Source organism: Amblyomma mixtum, chromosome 2 (assembly GCF_055824585.1).
Source record: "Amblyomma mixtum isolate Tamu chromosome 2, ASM5582458v1, whole genome shotgun sequence".
Lineage (NCBI taxonomy): Eukaryota > Metazoa > Arthropoda > Arachnida > Ixodida > Ixodidae > Amblyomma > Amblyomma mixtum.
Genome location: NC_143013.1, coordinates 152,302,852 through 152,325,903, shown reverse-complemented (window position 1 = coordinate 152,325,903; position 23,052 = coordinate 152,302,852). Strand labels below are relative to the sequence as shown.

The 23,052-nt window shown below is 45.1% G+C and overlaps 1 protein-coding gene across 3 annotated transcripts; it reads left to right on the top strand.

Moving 5' to 3' along the window:
* The first annotated feature begins 12,600 nt into the window (after positions 1-12,600).
* On the top strand, positions 12,601-21,114 carry LOC149361293 (uncharacterized). Of its 3 annotated transcripts, none has more exons than XM_089572652.1 (6): positions 12,601-13,324; positions 13,408-13,449; positions 15,572-15,658; positions 17,360-17,607; positions 19,707-19,821; positions 20,419-21,114. In XM_089572652.1, the coding sequence occupies exons 1-6, from the start codon at positions 13,099-13,101 to the stop codon at positions 20,868-20,870; spliced, it is 1,170 nt and encodes a 389-aa protein (XP_089428778.1). In that variant the 5' UTR covers positions 12,601-13,098; the 3' UTR covers positions 20,871-21,114. The 3 variants fall into 3 exon arrangements, with proteins under 3 accessions (XP_089428778.1, XP_089428776.1, XP_089428779.1); XM_089572650.1 differs by having other exon boundaries at positions 19,707-19,866; XM_089572653.1 differs by lacking the exon at positions 15,572-15,658 and having other exon boundaries at positions 17,366-17,607; positions 19,707-19,866; positions 20,419-21,111.
* Positions 21,115-23,052: the final 1,938 nt, after the last annotated feature.

The window sequence follows — 23,052 nt, the reverse complement described above, 5'->3', positions numbered from 1 at the left end:
CATGAGTACTGGAAAAGGAAGGTGTACTATGGTGGCAAAGATACCTTGGTGAAAAGTGCATCATGCTGCGCCATCTAATATGTATTGTTTATTTTTTTTCTCCGTAACGCAAGTGCAAGTGCTTCTGAGGCACTGCAACAGCAACAGCCGACTCTCTTGGATAAGTCGGGAGCTCACTCCATGCGACTGTTTCTTAACAAATAGGCACTTTATCAAAGTGCCTTCATTGCTGGGATCTTGTAGCTGCCACTTCTCATTGAATAACTATTCTACTTGTGCCACTTTGATGCCCATTCTATTTATGTCTCTTGGACTGGTTGATTTATTAAATAAATTTTAATCCGTAATATAATATTTATGCATTGCTTATGCATGCACTTTTAGAAGAGGATCTGAAGGTGTAAGCATTTTCAATTCATGTAACTAAACTCATCCCTCAGTGGCAAGCGTCTTTGCTTTTCTATACTTTAAACCGTACTATCTGCTTGCAAAGTTGGGGATCCATGACCTTCCGTAGCATTGTGGTGGCGACTTCCGTTTGCCGCTATTGGTTTGCAGTATCCCTTCAGGCTACAGCCATCTAAGGGCACAGCTTGTGGTAATGTACTGTAAAACACAATTTTGTTTCACAATTGGGCTTCCCTCTGAGAAATACCAAAAAATAGCAATGTAAAAAAAAGGGAATGTAAATAAAAGGAAATAATGAGAGGCTTTGCAAGTATGGGCCTCAGCAAGGGCTCACACAAGGTGCGGTAAGGTCGTCCCTGAGGCAATGTGATACTGCCAAAATTACCTGGCAATGTTGCAATGTTGCAGGGGTTACACTTAGTGAAAGGAGAAAATTAAGAAAGTACGGAGGCGGGGACACATCTTAAGGTGGTACTGGTGAATCACTGTGTATTTTGAGGGACTGTTCTGCAACCGTATATGCCTGTGCACACAGACAGGGAAGCTACTGGCAAAGCGCTGTTTGGTAACTGTCATCACTGATTACTTAGTTAAGTATGGGGTCCTTCACTCCATGCAAGGAAACTGGCATGCAAGCTACAAACTGCTGGAAATTAAAAGTTGCATGTCATTCAGAGGTCTGCCCTCGGCCGTTGTTTTAGACATTGGACGCATACCTAGCACACTTCCCTCTTTTCTGCATTTCTGGAAGCATCTGGATATATCATATAGTATAAAAAGAATTTTTTCTATCTTTTTCATCTTTCGTCCTTCCCGCAGCACAATGTATCCAACACAAGCCTAGCTAAACTCTCCGCTTTTCTAATTTCCGCTTTCCTTTCGCTGAAGTGTCTAAAGATGCACCTGACAGACTGTTCATTCTCACTGAGCGTACGGCAGATGTAGCTGCCGGCCCATGGCTAAATCTCGTCCAACGTTATAGTGGGTGCTGCAAGCCAGTGCACTACTGCGGCGTGCAACACTCTTCTCTGCGAAGCATTTGCAAGTTGCATGCCACATATTGTGACTTTCGAGGGGCCTCAAAGGGAAGTTTTCCCATTCTTATATCGCCGGCTGTCATTCAGATGAAGTAAAACAAGCCCACCTCTCCCAAAAAATCTCAGATATATGTCTTCACACCCCGTTGCTCGTGCATATAGCACTACCATCGCTCGCACAAGCAGCTCGGTGCTTTCACACTGGTCTTGTAATTTGTTACCTCTGCTCATAATTTAAGCAAGTTATCACCAGCACTGAAGCGCAGCAGAATGCTTGCTAGATCGAACGCCTATGCTCTGCACAGCACGCATATCCCTAGATGCACCTATCCGTATTACATAAGAAACATAATGCTAGTTCTTTTTTATCACCAGATACAATATTAATCTAAAAATATTTATATTATGCCTCACAGCCATGCAAAATCCATGAGGATTTTATTAACAGCATTGACCTCGGTGACTCAAAGAAATACTCCACCACAATACACTCCAACATTGTGGAGGAGCAACCACAAAGCAGGAAGCATGTACAGACCACTTCCAGGCCAACATTGACATTTCTGAGGGGAATACAAGGAGAGTGCCTAGCTCGCTGCTTGGTCTTTCAGGCGGAAATTTGCACATATTGAGAGAACCGAGCTTAGCGTGAGCCAATGGGCCCCTCTCAGCCAATGCCGCACATCACACATGTATTTGGAGCACCGATCCCGCACGCGCACTCAGCTTCGACTGAGGGACAGCGGATCATCGTAAGTAAACAAAACTTCAAGTTCACATAGCCGATTTCGGCGCATGACAGAAAAGCACACATGTGCACCATGCTGCATGGAAATAGCCAGGAATAATTTTGCAGTTCACACACCCTAACCAAACGACATGTGGCGAACGGTGCAACCGGAGAACATGGTGTTTGTCATGCCATCAAGTAGTTCATTGCATGGAGCTCTCAGAGTATGTGCGCCAAACACCAATTGGCTCATTCCGGGCAGTGAGTAAACATTCTTGAGCCCAAGGTATGACTAATCCTGATCGAATTCAAAGGACCACTATGGGAGTAAGTCGAGCAGACTGCCGGGCAAGAATCAAATGGCCGGACTTTGAAAAACACTGTCATATTTGTCCGATGTCCTTGGAAAAAAAAATGATCCGGGTCTATCCGACGTACTAAGTGGAGAAAATGCACCGGATCCATCCGGCGTACCTTTAGCCACAGCCTTCTCTCGCAGTCAGTGGTGAGAGCAAACCATACAAAAATTTCACTGCTCTACTTAAATATCCCATTGTGAGCTATACAGACAAAAGACTTAGCAGATGAATGCATTTCCAAAAAGTGTTGGAGCTAAAGAAGATTATTTTTTGACAGAACTCACAAAATGACTGCTAACGTGAACAAGGTAGCCTCATGGACTTAGTGTGCACAAAACTTTGGGTGCAAAAATGAAGCACTGCGGTTGCGAAGGCTTGTACACTTACACCAAGATTCCAGCCATGTTGACGGGCACAATAAGAACGAACACCATGCATGACCCGCCACTAAACCGGTGTGTTGACCAAATGTTTTTAGGGGAATCCCCCAAGGTGGAGTAGATTTGTAATAAGGGAGTAATTACTCATTGACGTCCACCCGAGCGCAGCCAAACGGCTACAAAAGAAAGCTATACAGCTTTCTCAGAAACTTCGTATTTAAAGAAAAATTCGTCCTGGTCCGGGGTTCGAACCCAGGACCACCGCTACACCGGAGCAGTCGCTCTACCAATTGAGCTAACCAGGACGGCAAGCTTATGGTAGGGCGAGAGCGAATTGATCAATAAATCGAAGTGGGAACAGTGTTGACCAAATGTTTTTAGGGGAATCCCCCAAGGTGGAGTAGATTTGTAATAATGGAGTAATTACTCATTGACAGAAAGCTGTATAGCTTTCCTTTGTAGCCGTTTGGCTGCGCTCGGGTGGACGTCAATGAGTAATTACTCCCTTATTATAAACCAGAGTGTCAAGCAAGTTGCTTTCTTCCAGTTCTCTGCCTTTTCTATGGTTTCCCCGACTATTTAGGTCAAAATCCTCTGACCACTAAAGAGGCGGAAAAACACAGCAGCCAATGGTAATGGACAGTATACATGATCTATTCACAGCAAAAAACTATATACTCAAACTTCATATGCAGCAATAAAAATAGATTTGCTCTTATTTGAGGCAGCTGATTTCTTCTTGAAGAATGTCCAGCTTCAATGCGACTTATGAAGCTATATTTGCTTTTTCTGTTCTATTTCTCTAATACAGGTGGTTAACATAGCCTTTATCCTTCTGTACATACATTGTCTCCACTAAAAGTGTTCATATTTCAAATTTTTATTTTAAAGCACAGAGTATTAAAAACTGCCTAGATTACCAGACAAATGTGTTTCCTCATAATACAGCAATGAAAAGAACCAGACATTGGACAAATACCAAAATCCTCATCATTTATCTTATCCGAACACCGATTAAGCACCACAAAAAAAATACAAAATATAGCATACCCTCCAAATAACGCCAGAACACGATCAGCTGCCAGAGCTCAAGATCAAAGAAGCTCCAGCAGCCGTAGTGTAAATGCGATCAAACCATCACAAAGTTCATTGCGCAGTTACATGAGCACAGGTCCTCATACTTACTATTAGCGAAAGAATGTTGACAATTTCTGCGAAGTACCGTCTACGACGTCAAATCCATCAAATCTGCATGGCGACACATTCAAATCTATCCATAAACAATGGATGGTTACATGGCCACAAAAGGGTTACTGGCATTGCATGCACAAATGCACTCTTCAGTAAACCCTCTCCCCCAGGTGTTGTGCTCCTCTGGGCAAATATCTATGACCCCTATGAGCAAGCAACGTCCATTACATCCACCAAAATAGCCACACACTGCTACATAATCTCAAAAGCAATATAGTACCATGTACCCTTTGCAACCCTTTCATATTAGTGAGTGGGCGCCATGCCATGCAGGTAGTACAGCCATAATATGTGAAGAAGTGGCTGAAGACCTACTCCACAAAAAATAGTTTTATCTGTCTTTCCTTTCTACAGATTTTTTCAGAGCGCCATTTTACCAGCTGCATTAACCGAGCAGCAGCAGCAGCAGAAAAATTTCATTCCATAGCTGATTAGTTCAGCAAACATTTTCTTACTTTTTAAAAATTGCTTTTGCACTTTGTTGGCATTTTCATAAAAGCGTTTTATGATAAAGTGGTATATACCTATAACTTTGATCATCACCGCGTATGTGAGAAGTGCCGAAACCTAAACAAGAAAGGTCATCACAATTCACTTAACAAGTGAGATCAGTACTTACCGCTGTGTGAACTCCAAGCAGAGGCTTGTTTCCTTGGGGTACACAACATTGCAAGCAAAGTACACCGAAACATGACATTGAAGCCTGGCATGGGTTGGTTGCGTGGATCACTGGCAGGGTGTCAATGCATATGGTGAAGCTCTTTGCAGTAAGGAAGCTGCCTCCTGCACAAAACAAGTTTTTAATCAGGAATGCTCGCCCGAGTACAGTACCACAGGGAATTATACCTTTTGCAATGATGAAAGAAGAACATGGCATGTCGATGTCGTCATCACTGGCAGATTCCTGGCATAAGAGGGAGTTAAATGCGTATAAGAATTCTCTGCTAAACTAGCACCATGTCAGAGCTGCAACTTTAAACCAGTTACAAATTAGCATGCAGCAGAGAATAACCATAAATAAGTAATTTCTGTGCTTGTTCAGACTCTTATTTTTCCCAACAATGCGCGGTGAAATGCTTTGGATTGTATAGAAATAAGTGCCAACCACATCTAAAGCCCCAAAAATGAGAAGAGACATGTACACGTGCTGGATTGTCAACAATACATAAACATTGCAACATTTTAGTCAAATATAGCACCAGAACAAAGTGTAAAAGCCTCTCAAGAGCAGAAGAGGCCCTCCATAGAGTGGTGTCGAGAGACTGTACTAGCACTGCAGTTAATCCGGCTGACCGGTAGTGATTAACCTTGCACCTGCCAGCCTCCTCAAATGTCACACTACTAGGTCACAGGGGATTATTTAACATAAGTAGAGCGCAGCTTGCGTATTATCTCAAGCAAGTGAGCAAACTGTTTGTAAATGGCTATGTTTTCAGTAGCATAGTACGAGGTACTAAGGTGCGCAGTCGTCGTGATCGGCGCAGGGCTGCGGAAAGTTCGAGCTCGCGCAGTGAATGCTTAATGGTGTACTGTTATCTCGAGGCGCCTATTTAGCGAGTACACGAAATATTTGCTAAAGAAGCACCAGAAAAACGCAAGCAGCAGATATCGTATTCAACAGCCACAGAGCCCAAGCAGACGCGCGCAGCAAGGTTGTGGGCGGGCGGGTGGATGGATGGTAGGGGCTTAACCCTACGTATCGGGCGGTGGCTTGCGCCTCCTAGCCTAGGATTCCACCGCTCCCCCCTTTTTAATTTGTATTTTAATCTGTGTAATTTGACCATTTTTCATAAAGTTACTCCTCCCTTGACCTCTTCCACGGGCTGGCCGAAGCGATGGCGCAGCTTAATACCGTCACCTTTTGGGCGCTCCTGGGGGGAGCCGGACTTCCGCTTCTGACTGTTACTTTTCTGTACTGTGCCGTGCCTCGTTTTCTGACGTCGGCATGGCGCAGTCCCGCTACACACCTCTCTCCCCCAAGCAGCACATGACATCGGTCCAATGTAGGATCTGAGTTGGCAAACGACAGCCATGTGAAGGCCCCGCGTTGCCTCTGTTCTCCCAGCCTTGGCTCAGCCATTTTTAGAAGTTGGCGGTATTGGACCAGTTTCTCAGACGTTCTCCCAGCCTTGGCTCAGCCATTTTTAGAAGTTGGTAGTATTGGACCAATTTCTCGGACGTTTCACCCGCCTTGGCTCAGCCATTTTTAGAAGTTGGTAGTATTGGACCAATTTCTCGGACGTTTCACCCGCCTTGGCTCAGCCATTTTTAGAAGTTGGTAGTATTGGACCAATTTCTCGGACGTTTCACCCGCCTTGGCTCAGCCATTTTTAGAAGTTGGCAGTATTGGACCACTTTCTCGAATGTTTCCCCTGCATTGACTTTGCCATATTTAGAAGCTGGCCAATTCCTGCAATAGGCAACGCAACTTTGAAGTGCCGACTGCTATGGAGCATCATGCAGTTGCTATTGTGACTTCTTAGTTTTCTCAATTGCGGCGATAGGCGCGATATATATATATATATAGCTCGCACATTGTTAATTATTTATAAGCATATATAGTTCGGGGCGTAGATAATATCTTCGTAAAAACCCGCATAACCTCCTGTGAGATTTTTTAAATCTCAGTTTTTTAAACTAAAATATGCAAAGTTGCATGCATGCATGCGATTATTTCCCCCTTTAAGATTGTGGTCTTCGTTCTGTGTAAATGTAGAAAGTCCAGTCGTGCAATGAAAGAATGCGAGTCGGAGAAACATACATGCAGCACCGATTTTCTGGCCTGAATTTCAAAAACTATAAATAGCATTTTATAAAAATAACTTCTCGACTCTAACGTTAAATACGCTGTACCTTGATGTGCTTGGGCGTCGCAGTTAATGCGGTATACCTGCAGAACAGCACCAAAACATATATGCATGGCGCAACGTGTCGAGCACTCCATTAAAGCAGGAATGGGTAAACAATAACGTGCGTTTGCTCCATGATAGGACAGCGCTGACCATGCGCTTATATAAGAGATACATATAGCTTAAGAAAAAAACGTTACATCGTCTGCGGGAACTCGAATTGGAAGAATACGAAGGCATTGCGCCTCCACGGTACTCGTTCTCTCCCTTTGCCTCGTATGCAGCCCATATGAGTTATATGTGTCAGTATATGTGCCTCATATGAACACATATAGGCTTCATACGAGTTCATATGTGCCTCGTTTGACTCATATGGGCACCATATGAGCCATATGTGTCGACAAATGCGCCTCGTATCAGCACATATACTTCATACGAGTTCATGTGTGTCACAAATTAATGTGTCTCGTATGAACGCGTATAGGCTGCGTACGAGCTCGTACGCGTCACTAATGTCACAGATGAACACATCTGCTGCATATATAGTAGTTCACGCGCTACGGAAAGGTGACTTGTATGGATTACATATGTGGCATACCTTAACTGACACGCGACACTCGTGCGTACACAAGAGCTCCGATATGCACCGTATCAGCTTACATCAATCTCGTGCGAAACACACAGCCGCTGATGAGTGCCTCTCATAGAGTGGGCCTTGCTGTTTGAAACACGCGGAAAAGAAGGGATGAACAAGCGATTAACAAGTGCCCAACCAACGCATAAAAAAAACTCTTGGCCTGTTTCAAATATTTTTCTCCTTGATTCTCTGCTTGTGCCCTCCTGTTGTAAACCGCGCCTATCCAAACAGTATGACGTTAGGCGTTTCCAATGTGCTTGGACAAACGTTCAGCCAGAAGGCAAATGTTGCCTTCTGGGCTTAGTTGAGCTAATAACGCCAGGTATTTTCATGCAAGAGCTCCGACTGTAGTTAACAATATGTGCGCAATGAGAGTACTACGATCAATGGTGCAGGCGCTGTGAAAATTAAAATACATACAAATATCAGATCTTTCAGTGCTTATCACAGAGCACATCAAGATCCACAATATCAGTGGAAGTGCAATCGGCTTAAGGTATAAGGAGCTGAACTACAGTGCAATCGGCTGTAGTTCAGCTCCTTATACCTTAAAAATAAACATTTGTCCTCGCACCTAACCGTCGAATTCTAAAGTAGTGGGAAGCATAGCATAAGTCTTGTCATCGAAATGTAAAGCAGTTTTTACCATGCCAGCAGTGGTGTAGTGAGTTTTAATATGACGAAGCCACGCACCCCCGGGCGGATAGTGTTGTTAATTATTGCTCATTGCGCTCTGTAAGTGTATTTGTGTACTGTGGTTCTTGCCGAAGTCAGGCAATAAATAAAAAAAAAAAAAAAAACAGCAGTGGTGTAGTGGGTAGTGTAGTGAGCTGTAGATCTCTAGGTCGGTGGTTCGAATCCAGAACGGCGCGTAGTTTTTTTTTTCGCGTCCGAATTTTTTTTTTTACTTTCTTTAGTTTACTAACTTCAATGGAAGCTATTTTATTGTTAATTGCCTTATAATTCCACCCCAGCCCTTCCCTTTCCTTTCCCAAAAATTGTAAACCAGACACATATGACACATACGAGATATTCCATAATCATACGAGATATTCCATAATCTCGTATGAACCAGACACATATGACACATATATACGAGATTTTTCGATAGGGACGTATTAATCGCTATCGGTTAATCGTCTTCATATTGATTACGGTCATAGATTTCAATCACGCGTCTTCAGCGCGCACTTCGCTTCTGCGTCGCGTGGTTGCTTCGGACGGTAGCAAGAGTTGGGGGGTGCGTACGTCGACTGATGTTTCGGAGTGCGACCGTTTCCTGCCGCCTTGATCCAAGCTTGAAGACGTAGATGCGACCGGCCGTTGTGAAATACCGAGATCTTGCAAGATCTCACGGTATTCTTTTTCAACGATACGGTACTTGCGTTGCTTTGCATTCATGGCGAAATGCAGAAGCTTTGCGGTGAAAGACGAGAACCGCAACAGCCGCACAAAGGGACAGCAGACAGGCAGTACGACCAACACCTCCACACCACAAAAGAAAAACAAGCGCGAGCACTCGCGGCATGACTCGCGGGCAGGGTTGCCGTTGGGAACATTTTAAAAGGAGCCAAAACTTGAGCTGAAAGTAGTCAAAAGTAGCCATGCCATTCCATCTTAGCTGTCGCGTAAAATACGATGTTTTGCTCATTAATAAATTGAAGTGTAAAAAAATTGATAAAAATTATTCTTGGCGGTGTTGTCAACACTAAGCTTCAAAGAAATTTTCCGAAACTAAACGTGTGTTTATCCACCGCTTTACGCATAAACGTAGGCATCCGCTCTCGCTCCCACGTGCGTTCCAAGCCAATCCCAATCCATAGCTTGTGGTCATTTCGTTTGGACGTTTGGCAGCAAAGCGCTCGCTTGTGAATTTTTATTTCTTCAAGCTTTTTAAGTTTGGTGGCGGCACGCGTGAGTCACCGAGGGGAACCAGGAGGCACTGCTTGCGTAAGTATACATTCTGTCCTTTTTTCCCTTTCATGTTAGTTGTCAGCTAATATTTACTTGTGAACTTGTCAAGAGTGAGGACAATGAGCACGCCTCGTGTGTCGCCCCTTTATCTAACTTGTCTGTAGGCATCTGTCAGCAGTTGTCTTTTGATTAACTCAGCGGCGCATTGCAAGGTGTAACTGCGTGTAAGGGTTGGGGTAATATGAAGTAACACACACGTACACGAAGGGAAGCGCTTCTAAATGTCGTGTGTGTTTGTGTGTTCCTTCATCAGGGTGAACGCACTATCCCGGCAAATCTTGTTGGCGCATTGCTTCTGAGAGGGTTTGTTTCTCACGGCACATCGTACATTTATGTACGTGTATAGATATTATGATCATGATCACAATGACAGTCGTCACGTGGTTACGGCGCTCGGCTGCTGACTCGAAATAGGCGGGTTCGATCCCGGCTGCGGCGGTCGAATTTCGATGGAGGCGAAATTCTAGAGGCCCGTGTACTGTGCGCGATATCGGTGCACTCTAAAGAACCCCAGGTGGTCGAAATTTCCGGAGCCGTTCTCTGCGGCGCCCCCCATGACCAACCAGTTGCCACGTGCGATGCAGTTGAGTGATTTTCATCGCCAATTTTTGCTTTTGTGAGGCTAATCGCTTGGTTCAGGCATGCATGTCAGACGTCATAGAGTCGCAGCCTGCATGCCTTGTGCTTGATTGACAAATGCTTCCATGGCAGTGTTGACATTGTTGCGTTGCGAGTCTCCGTGCGATGAGAGAAATGTGACAAGAACAGGATGAATGAACACAATTCTTCTGTACTGCCAGAAGTAATGCTGCTCCTGCCAGTGATCGGTTACAGAAAAAAAATTGAGAGTACTTTTTATTTATGTGTGTCCCTTCCCGCTACTGAGAGCCTTGTATTACAAAGTCTAGATCAGTGTGACTCTACATATAGCGAGTGCTAGTTTCGAGCTCGCTAATTGAACGCGCTTGTTTTCTCTCTTCCTCATTTGGTCAATCTTGCGTTTTACTGGTTTCTTTTTTCATCACTATACTCCTGGTAGACTGCACTCAGTTTGATGTTCAATGCAGTGAAGTTGCACGCCACTATTGCTGGCTGTTATTTGGTTCACATGACAGCAGGCACAGAAATATTGTTTAAATAAGTCCCAAATTGCAGGCGCTCGTGACACTTGTAACTCTCAACTCATGAAAGTTCAGAAGTGCGTTGCGAAGTAGAACGAGATGGTTGTAAGAGTACCTGTCAGTTGTCATGGTAGTGTGAAGTTTTCGGCACCCAAACAGGCAAGTGCCAGTAGAGTATGGCACAGACAGTGTCTGGTAAAAATCTTTGTTTCCCCATTAATCTTTTGTCGTGTTTCCTCTGTGCAGGATGTCAAAACCATTCGCTGTGGTGAAGTTTCCTCTTGAGGACGACTGCCTTGCAGTCATTCCTGTCAGATGGCTCACAGAGACAAAAGAAGAGTGCTACTGGCCTGTGGCCAGGAGCTCGGAGGTGACGCGGCTCGCAAAAGCTGAGGCCGAGCCAGCTCTCGGAGGGGAGTGGATGCGTTGCCCAGTGGTCGTCGTTACCACTTGCCATAAGTAGTCTTATTGCAGACATATTGATGGTAGCTTCATCAGCGATTGTAAAGGCCTCTTCGCTAGATTCTGTGAGTCTGCACCTCTGCATGGCTAAATTACGACTAAGAAGTCATGTTGATAGCCACCGCTTAGCCAGCTGTCAAAAAGAGGAGCAGAATGAACTGTTAGCTATTGCACTTGTAAGCTGATGAACTACTTCTGAAACTCATTAGTGCCTTGTTTTTGAAGACCTGTAGTTCCCAGAATTAGTGCTGCACTCAGTATGCTTAATAATATTTAGTACACAAAGGTTTAGTATGGTAATTTTTTTTTTGCATTATGAAACATTTTTTGGCACACAAAAAGCACAGACAAGGAAAGAGCACACAATACAAATGCCAGACATCAATTGATGCTTTGCGTTGTGTGCTCTTTCCTCATCCATGTTTGTTGTGCACTGAGACAGTGTTTCATAATGCAAATTCAGAACCAACTCATCCAGCTGTTTACATTTAGTTCAGTTTGAATTGTTAGCCTGTCGCAGTGGCTGAGTGGTCCATGCTGCTGAGCCGAGGGCCCAGGTTACATCCTGTCTGTGGTGAAATGGAGCAGTGCAGAATGCGCTTGTGCTGTGTAATATCAGTGCATGTTAAACAACCCCATGTGGTCTAAATTAATCTGGAGTCTTCCGCTACGTCATTCTTCATAGCTTAAAGCTGTTAAATCCTAGAAACCAGAATCACACTTTTAATTGTAAATAAAACAATGCCTCTGCCACATGAGTGTTTCACAGGCTTTCAAACTGATAGTCTGTTGGCCTGAGTGTTGCTATACAGGCAGCTGAACGGGCATCAAGTCAGCAAAGCAGCCCTCGGACATATTTTGTAGTGACAATTCTGTTAAGTATGGATACGTGTTTAATTATGAGGAATTATGTGAGTTAGTTTTTGAAACCCATAGTTTGTACGAGATTTTGGTGCATGGCATTGAGGGTGCCTAAGACTGTATGCTGTTTGGGCAATTAAATATGTGCTCTCGAAAGTCTGCCAGTTTCCTTTCATAAGGTTTCTGATATAAACAGCAAGCTTCTTGTGGTAAGCGGCCGTGATGGTTAGCAGTCTATGGTTGAGGAAGGAAGGACCCGTGCTCTCACTGTAATGTAAGTTATCAATCGCTCGTACAGCTCTTTTTTGTAAAGTAAGTACTTTCACAAAATTGGTTGAGGTAGTCGTTCCCCAGATCAACAAACAATATTGTACATGCGAAAAGACTAGAGAGAAATAAATTTGTAGTTTGAATTTTCGAGGCAGTATTGTGCGAAATTTATTTAGGATACCAACAGAGCGAGCCATTTTAGTGCAAATGTAGTTTACACGACCTGTCCAGAGTAAATGTTCTTCAAAAATGACTCCAAGGAACATTGTAGAGCTGGCACGAGTTATAGGAGCTTGCTCGAAGTGAATTTGGAAGTTGTTCGGAACTTCCTTATTTTTGGCTCTAAACAGTATGTACTTTGTTTTCCTGACATTAAGTTCTAACCTATTTGATTTTAACCAAACAGACAATTGGGATAACCAACTATTGGAGGCTGCTTGCAAAATATTACTATCTTGCCCTGAAAAAAATACGTTAGTATCGTCTGCATAGATTATAATGTTGTCTGCTGGATGAAGGTTGACGATATCATTAATATATAATAAGAACAACGTTGGTCCTAGAACGGAGCCCTGTGGCACACCAGACACAATCTGACCGATCCCAGATGAAATACCGTTAATGATAGTTGTTTGAGATCGGTTGTCAATGTAGCTAGCAAATAAGGTTAAAGGAACGCCGCGTATTCCATAACACTGCATTTTTTCAAGCAATATCTTATGGTTAACCGAGTCAAACGCTTTCCTCATATCAAGGAATATGCCAACTGTTAGCAGTTTATTTTCTATGTTTTCAATTAGCTTTTCTTTGATTTCCAGTAAGGCGGCCTCAGTTGTTTTGTTTTTTTTTAAATCCGTACTGTTGCTTGGAGATGACATGGTTTTTGTCGAGATATTGAGAATGTTTGCAGGATCCTACAAGAGCGCCGAAAAAAAGGTGCGGCGCTACGAGTTCACTTCAGCCCTAGAAAGCTCGGCAGTTTCTGGTAATTGAAATTCTCATATTTCTTTATTGATGAGAAATTATTTTGCATACTCAACAACACGTTCATGTGCAATTCTTTTTTAGGAAATGAGGGCCACAACGATGTTGTACAGCTGCCGTCACCACGTAAGACATGAATTCTCATTTGTTAAGCCGCCGCGGTGGCTCAGTGGTTACGGCGCTCGGCTGCTGACCCGAAAGACGCGGGTTCGATCCCGGCCAAGGCGGTCGAATTTTGATGGAGGCGAAATTCTAGAGGCCCGTGTGCTGTGCGATGTCAGTGCACGTTGAAGAACCCCAGGTGGTCGAAATTTCCGGAGCCCTTCACTACGGCGTCCCTCATAGCCTGAGTCGCCTTTGGATGTTAACCGCCTTAAAACTAAAACACCATTTCTCATTTCTATTTAATGTAAGGTCGACATTGTGTTAGTTTTGATTGGGGATTTATGGTAGTATGCTTGCAAAATCTGGGAAAAAAACTCCACCGTAGCTAATTGCACTTGCAGAGAAATGGAACGTGCTCAGACTTGGCATCAGCTTTTTACATTTGCCATGCTCTCAGATCAGCAGTGAATCTGCCAGTAACCATTTCGTGGCAAACTCTCTTACCCACGTTAACAGTACTGCGAACAGGTTTCTATTCACATGATATATATTCCGCTCTCTGTTTTTGGTTTCGCCATGACAGTTTCTTTTGTGTCCTTAAATGAACCGCATTTTCCAGTGTATAAGACGCACCCGCTATATATGCAGGCTGTAATTGAAAAAGTTGCTATATAAGACGCACCCTTATATAAGACGCACCCCAGTTTTCCCAGTTGGGCTAGTGAGGATCAATTAAACACGCTTGCGCGACCATCACGAAATTCACCGTACTTGTGAGAAATTCTTAAGCAACGCTAAGTGGTCGAAAAAGGCAACACTCACGTCATTCCTGCCCACGTTTTGGAAAAAAAGAAAGAAAAACGAAAAAACTCTCCCACATGTCCATAAGAACATTTTATTTCTACTTAAAACCTTCGAAGTCTTCACCTTCGGATGCGCTATCAAAAAGTTCGCCCATTTCTGGTGGCAACGCGACTGAAATATTCTCTTCGCACTACGTACATGGAGCAAACAAAGTGGCAAAGGGTGGCTGAAAAAAGAACGCCGGCTTGTCCTGGCTTGTCTTGACAATGGCGAGAAGCGTGATTGTCGTCATCTTTTGGCATTTCACATTACTTTTGCTTGGGGCCTCCGAAACGGTGGTGTGTTTGTGATCCTGGAAGTCGTCATCCCCGTCGTTTCATGATAAAGTTCACCTAAAAAAAGTTGCGCACGGTGGTCCCCGTATTGAAGTATTAACCGTGTTACAACCGCTTCATTGCTAGTGATATTTTTTCGGTAAAAAAGGCTTGAACATGAACCTGAGTAATTTCTGAACTCTCTAAAAAAAAACGAAAAATTCGCATATAAGACGCACCCTTGTATAGGACGCACCAGCAAGATTTTTGAAAAAGCCGCGTCTTATACACCGGAAAATACGGTACCAATGCACCATGCTGGTGCATGAGAAATGTAATTATTGAAGTACTATAGACACATATTTAAAAAATTGAAAACTGATTTTTCAGGAAAGAAAGTGGTGCAGTAATTCTCTCGCATTTCGGTGGACATTCATAAGAGAAGGGATAAAGGAGGGAGTGTGAGAAGAAAGGAAGAAGGAGGTGCCATAGCGCCCTGGGATAATTTCAGCCGACTGGGGATCTTCAACGTGCACTGACATCGCACAGCACACGGGCACCTCTTGCGTTTCGCCTCCATCGAAACGCGCCGCCGCAGTCGGATCACAACGTTCTTTTATGTGTCATAGGTATCTGCATGATGTGACATTGTTTGTCACGTCAACTACTTGTCATGGAGGTGTCGGTTTTGATGGGTTTTGAATTATGAAGTCTTTGTACAGCCTGTGATTGAAACCAAATTAAAATATCTTTTCGGCCAAAGGAAGTGTTACTATTGCCTGGGGGGCATCTCTATATAACCAGGAATTTGTTTCTGAACTTCGTAATTTTGTGTCTATTGTGTTTTAAAAAGATCACCTGTATGCAAAACAGCCTGGCCATGCAACTGTTCTGTCCCTTCTCCAAAAATATCCTGAAGTAGCATTTCTGCATTCAATTAGGATAGAAATGTGACATTGTGGTTGTACACAGTAGTGTGTTCTGTACTTCCTGGATTGCCATCAATGACGCATGTTCATCTCCAGCCCCACTGAATCACGGTGGGGAGAGCGTGAACGAAAACAGTGCGCCACCCAGCAAGCTGGAGGGGTCGACAGCTGGGACTGTTGATGGTGAGATTTTCACTTTGTTTACTTTTGTGCAAAAAGAGAAATGCAAGCCAAACATGGGGACACAGTGAGAGGACAGAACAAATGCTGCTTGTCCCGTCTTTTCACTGTGTTCCTTTCTTTTAATTACACTCCTATTTTGTCTAGTATCAAGTGACACAACAAAATATAGAAGCTAGATCTGCTTTGCCTTAAAGAAAAACAGCAAATTTTAAATTTCTCATTGTACCTGCTGCTGCCGAGCAGCAGTCAACGGGCCCAGAAAGACCTAGAGAATATACTTATTCAGGAAGATATTTGCACGGAGTTCTCCTCAGTGGCTCTTGAAACGGTGCTAGGAGCACATTTCTAGTTTCAAACTATGTGCTTTGAAAGGGGTCACTCTGAAAATCATCACATGTATTTCTCAAAAACGATTGTATTGAACTGAAGTGGTACTGGAATTTACAACCTAGTACTTCCATTGCTTTCTCCTCTTGTGATTCATAGTGGAGTGGTTGTTGTGTGCCCTTCCCAAGAGCTGTATGTTGTGCTTTTGTTGGGTTCTTTTGGATCCTGGCATTTCTGTTTCCTCTCTCGGCCTACATCACCACCAGGAAGCCACTCCTACGAATTGCACTCTACACAGTAGTCCCATGTTCTGTGCATTTGTTTCCTTACCAGCATAATTTGGTCGCTTGGTCGCGGTTGGTCAGCAAGGCCCATATTGTAATTTTTCATTGTCTTTCAAAGTATTTTAAAAGTTTACTGGTTGGAAGTCAATGCAGTGCCTTGGATGCAGCGAAATGTGCTGAAAAAAAATTAATTGCGCTATCACAAAGCTCCCATAAAGGGTGCTGAAGGAGATAAGCAGCCAATAATAGTGGCATGCTCTGAAGGAGGACCTCTTGCTTAGGAAAGAACTGAACAGCCTAACTGCCTTGTGGAGCACATCAGCTGGCTCCTAGTCTTGTCTTGCCTGCAGCAAAATGGATGCGTGGTAAGAGATAAATGTGACCTTGTTTTATGTCTCAACGGTTTGGCACCTCCTGTGCCTAGCAAGAAACATTTGGTCCATCTCTTTGTTGCATTTCGCCTGTCAGCTAAGGGCTATAATTCCATAAGGGCTATCTTTGTTGCAGTTTTAATGCATTGATCCCTGCCAGCACTTGCAGTTAGAACAGATGTCTACCTCCAGCATTTTGGCCAATGTGGGTTTTGCCGTGAGCAATACTTTCCAAATGGTGCAATGCTATATTAAGGGCACAGGCCTGCTCTGCTTTCTCGCTTCTATTAGCACATGCTTCTCATGACACTGGAAGAATCCATTTGCGACTAACTGCTGCCATCTCTGCCATGGTGCAATAGCAGTGGAAATGCCCATGAAGCAATGTAAAAATTGGCGAAGCTCATAGACTGAGAAGTCCTTTACACAACAAGGCTGCAGGTTCTGTGCTAGATATCACACATAGAGCAGCTCCATTTCACCTAGGGATTTGTCAGTGCATGGTGACATTTATGGCATTTAAATTAGGCTAGCAAGGAATAGAACATGAATTAGAAGTGTCCTGGAGGATAAAAACTGGTGGAAGTTTAGGAGCATAGTACAGAGTGTGTTGCTGCCTACTGTTAGCCTCATACTGTTCTTTATTGTACCTCAGTGCGCAAATGATATTATTGCGCCCAGGTTAACCCTGCTCTCACTGAAATTGTTGATTGCTTCAGTTTCAGCTACCCTGCTGAAGCTGATGTGCCTGGTGCTGGAGGTCCGACAGCAGCAGCGCGACTTAATGCAGCGGTTACAAAGGCTGGAGGATCATGTGCTGCTGCGGTTGGACCGGCAGCTGGAGCAGAGGACTCGGCCAGTGTCCCCCTCGCCACCGCCTCCCACCCTTGCACTGCCCGCATTCTCCCCCGAGGAGTTGGACACTGTGGAAGCTGCCGTCCAGGACGACAGCGTGGCTGCTGGACTGGTGATTTAATGTTTCTGATAATTCGTGTCTGGAAAAAATGAATGCCTACTAACGATTTGCATGCATAATGTAATTGCGAGGTTTGTGAAGAAATCTTGAGCTCCAAGAGTGTTTGCATGCCGTGCTCTGTGAATAACATGCTCTTCATAGATATAATTCCTACTGTTGTGCTGGAGTGTGCTGTCACAGTGTGTTTTGTTAATGTAAATGTCTTGTTCATGAAAGTTGCTTGCTGATATACACACTGGCTGTTTCAGTGAACATTTTCAGGAATTCCTAAGAATAGGGAGTTCAAAATAGAAGAAATATTTGCAGGTACACACGCACAGTTATGCAGTAAATTATGTCCACCACTGCTGAGAGATCGTTCCTCCAAAAAAAAAATTGTTTTCCCATATCGAACTTGCGCTTCTTTAGGAATTTTTGAGAGTGTTCACTGGAACGCCCTGTCGATTCCTTGTGTGGTGAGATTTACTGTTGGAAGCAAAAGTGGTACGCAATGCCCAGCCGGTAGCAGAGCTTGCAAAAACTGCATCACGTGTCGGGACAGCTGTTAGGGGACTCTCTTTATCTGCTCTTTGGCTCCTATCAATTTGTTGGGCTCAGTAGCAGTGCTGAACATGTGGCGCTCGCAGTATTGCTTACGGCAAGTGCCAGTTGTCACATCATGTTTCAGCCACGCAATGCAAAGAAAATGCCACCTGCGAGACTGCTGTCGCATCAGAGCGTTTAGGCGAGAAGGAGCGCTAAACAGCAAACCAAGCTACTGATGCTGGTTCTGTGCGAAGCATTGCACCTGTCACATCTTGTAGTAGCTTGGTATTTGGCGGTGCAGTCACAGGCTTTTTTGGGGCAGTTGCTCTCAGATGGTGTCACTCAATGTCATTCGATGTAGTTTTCCAGAGCTCTGCGAGTGGCCGGTCGTTGCATAACAGACTTGGTTCCAACAAATTTTTTTTCTCAGTCAAATATTTCTGTGATTACATTATTGTTTTACATCGATCAACAGCAAAAAAAATCCCCTATGCTTCTGTTGCCTGTGGCTGCCTTTCTTCGTAGGTGTCTCATATCGAGCCCCTCATTTTCCTTACATTTGTCATTTATTGTTGTGCTGTTTTAATTTAGTTCAGCAGTGGACTTTGTAGCTAACATTAAGGATGTTGTAAGGTCTGTTTTACAGGAAGCTGAGCTTTCGGTTAATATACTGTTGCATGAACTGCTGTGAACACAGCTGGAAGTTGGTCCTCTCTCAGCGCGTCTTTAATTTCGGCTAGGTTTCCCAAATAATGGGGCAGCTTTAACCCACCTCTTCCCTGTCTTTTGCTCACATTATGCACATTTCATTACTTAATCTCCTGCCAAAAACAAGCAACATCGTTTAATTAAATGTGGTTGCTAAGCACGCAGCTTTACTCAGGTGCTTGGGGATTTAAATAAGCGCCCTTTGTATAGCATTAATTAGACTGCTCAATTTCAGGGTAGTGAGCCCCGCCATGGTGGCTCAGTGGTTAGGGCACTCGACTGCTGAACCCAAAGACTCAGGTTCAAACCCAGCCGTGATGGCCAGTTTTCCATGGAGGTGAAAAGCAAGGCGCCCGTGTGCAGTGTGATGTCAGTGGCGCATGTTAAAGACCCCACGTGGTCGAAACTTCCGGAGCCCTCCACTATGGTGTCCCTCATCATAGCCTGAGTCACTTTGGAACTTTAAGTTCTACAAACCAAATCAATTTTAGCGTAACGGCTGTGCAGAGAAAACACATCCAGTACATAGATATCTGCAAAAAGCATTACAGTTATAATATAATAATGTCCAAGATGCAAAGCATAATGGGTAGGAGTTGGCCACCTTTGCTTAATCGCTAAAGTTTCCCTGCTCTTAGTAAACTGGGAAAAAAAAGAATGTCCATATTGGTGGTGGTGCTTTCTGCTGGTAGCAACTAGTCAAGCTATTGTATCATACAGAAATTATGCATTATGATTGTAGGTACTCGCATGGGCTGTCACACAATTGTCTTAGCTATTCGATTCTGCTAAACTAAATGAAATTATAATTGATGTTTGTGCCTAATAGCTTGTGCACCGTTGGTGTTTCTTTTCAGCGAAAGCAGCTGGTCCGCCTGGGGGGCAAGGGCCTGAGGGAGGTGGGCTCCAACATAATGACCGCCATCATAGGGGTGGCTGTACAGAGGATGTACAGCCTCCATGGCCGCAAGGGCAAGTGGTCATTTATTGCCCTGAAGTTATGCAAGGTGGCAACAGGTATGTTGTTGCAGTAGCTTTTAACTGAATTTTAAAAGATGAGTGGAAGAACATGCACCAGGTTCTGCTGCGCTTTGTTTTCTTTTCTTCTTTTCAGTTGATACTTTACCAGTTTTCTTTTTCATTACAGGTGAATATTTTGTTACTGTTTTTATGGGGGTAGTCATCTGCAGTTTTCTTCCATGTGCATCTGAAGTTATATGAGTCAGCAGATGCCTTTCAAAGAAAGCCCTCCCACCAGTCACATCCATCTCTTGTCATGGATCGTAGTCGTGCCTTGTATCTGCCAGCCATTTGTGCTCCCATATGTTAGTAGTGCAAAGTGGTCGTCCGTGATGTCGCAGCAGCTTTATACAGTTGGTTAGAAGAGCTTTCAGGTGGATTTTCTCCTCAAGTTGTATTTGGATACTGTAGGCCTTTCATTTTGGCACGCACTTTGAGTTAACATGTACTTGTGGCCTTTTCTGTTTTCTCTGTTGCTGAAATAATCTTGATTTCTGTTAACGAGCAAAGTTTTTCTGCTGGCCTAAAATGAACGCTTATCTTATGCAGATGCCATCTGTGAGAAGACGGGGGCGGATGTGGTGGAAGCGCAGGGGTTTATTAGGAAGTGGTTGCCAGGTTCGGTGGACCGTGGCGGCGGACGCAAAAGGCGTTTTGCCGAAGCGTTTCTGCCAAGTACCGCTGCCGGCCTGGCAACCACTGCGAGCCCCTGTGCTTCAGCCCCCAGCACAGTGCCCTCCCTTCCCCAAGCGGCCCCCACCTCCCAGAAATCCTCCTCCCGCGCGGCCCTGGCTCCTTCCCAAGGTCCCGCCTCCTGCGCGGCCCTCGCTGCCTCGCAGGACTCGCGCAACCGCGCGTCCCCAGCCACGGTGCCTAATTATTTAATAAATTGTTTCTCAGTTGGATTCTTTCGTTGCCTCATTTTGTTGTGCATGTGTATAGAAGAGATGATTGCAGCTTTGCAATGCCAAAACCCATGGCTTTCCCAATGCGAACATTAACTGGAATGTGAATATTCGCTGAACTGGAAATGCAATGGCATAAACTTCGGGCAAGCGTTAGCAGAAAGGCTGAACAGTGGCCTAATTGTGGTATGTCAAGCCGGTGTTGGTAGAGCGGCTGAAAGTGGGTACAATAGCGGCATGAATGTCGGTTCAGTGTTGGTAGAGCGGCTGAACAGTGGTCTGATAGTGGCATGAATGTCGGCTCAGTGTTGGTAGAGTGGCTGAAAGTGGGTACAATAGCGGCGTGAATGTCGGTTCAGTGTTGGTAGAGCGGCTGAACAGTGGTCTGAGAGTGGCATGAATGTCGGTTCAGTGTTGGTAGAGCGGCTGAACAGTGGTCTGATAGTGGCATGAATGTCGGTTCAGTGTTGGTCCGAACATCAGGCCAAGGTTGGAAAAAGTAACTTTTTGCCCCAATGCCGACGTCGGTACGACTTTCGAGCCGGTTTTGACCAGCATTATGCCAGCGTCGGTCCATTGTTGGTGTGCTGCTTGGGCCTTACCCTCTCTTCCATGATTCCACCTCATCTTTCGTTTTCGCTAAATTCAATCATCACCTCTCACCCGATCACGTCTATTCTTTTCTTAATTTTCTTTTCCAAACTAACCCTACCGACTCTTTATTCTTTCCAAACCGGCTCCCCCAATACGCCACATGCATTTCATGCGTTTCATGTGTCACATGTGTCACACAAACAACACACACACAACACGTGCTGCACATGCCACACAAATCACACGCACCACCCATACCTCATACATCCCACATAATTCGCCTCTCGCTGGATCGGTTATCGCCTGCACTCACCTCTCCTGGCCCAAACCACAACACACTTTTTCACACGTCACTGCTCACAGGGGTCGCTTCCAATACTCGCACCACTACAGAAATCTTGTCATCACTCGCACGATCGGCTTCCCTACACAGACATGGCCCCTACACCTAAATTTTCATTTATACAAGCAAACCTCGATCACAGTAGGAACGCGACCCCAGCATTAGTGGACACTCGCAGTAAAAACAACCACACGTTCGCACTCGTTACAGATCCATACACAAGGCAGGACAGAGTGCAGGGGATACCTCCAGAATGGTACATCTTTCACGCCACCTCGAAACCACGATGCGCCATCATTGCTCGTCATCCAGTTTTCGATCTTTTATGTGAAGCATATTACTAGAGGTACTCTACAGCCCTTCGCCGTGGTTACACGCCGTGCACACCACGTGGTACAGTGACGTCACACCACGTGACATCCAACGTGACACATGACGTCACGACAGAGGAAGACGCGGGTCCACCTCGCGCCGTCGCTGTGGTTGCACGGCGTGCAGACCACGTGGTACAGTGACGTCACACCACGTGACACATGACGTCACGACAGAGGAAGACGGGGGTCTACCTCGCGCCGTCGCTGTGGTTGCACGCCATGCAGACCACGTGGTATAGTTACGTGACACCACGTAATATACCACGTGACACATGACGTCACGACAGATCGCCGTCACGCGCTGGGAGAGGGAGAACGATGCCATCGCACAGACGCCGGAATGTCCTCGAGCGGCATTCCCGCGCAATTCGAACGCGCGTTCGCACTCGGTGTAGGTGAACGCTCGCTCCACCGGGCAGGCAGGCGCGGCTTCCGTGGCAATCCAGGCGCTCACCCAACGCGCGTCTCGGGGTTAGTCGGCGTTCCGCTGTAGCCATGCCGTTGTCTTCCCCCACGACGAAGGCTTCTAGTGGTTGTATTAAAATGACCAAGTATTCAACCAAGGAAAGCCATGTATTATCAAGCCTAGCCACCAATATGCTTCGCATCTGACTAGGCTTAACCTTAGCTAAGCCTCAGCAATTTTTCCGATCTTGGTTACCTCGCGCGTTGTTGCGTTGGTCTGCACGTCGGCCACTGCTTCATTTCTTCTTGTCACCGCATACGCGCCGCCACACTTTCCCAAGAACCCCACCTTAGACGACATTAGACACGCACTTATACTAAAGGAGGGGATCCCCGCGGTGGTGGCGGGAGACCTTAATGCCAAGCACGCCGCTTAGGGGCCGGAAGTGTGCGACGCGCGGGGAGGGGGGAGCTCCTGCGCTTCGCCATGGCTTCCGGCCTCATAATTTTGAATGACCCTGCGTCCCCTCCGACATACACCACGCCATACACGAACAGCTGG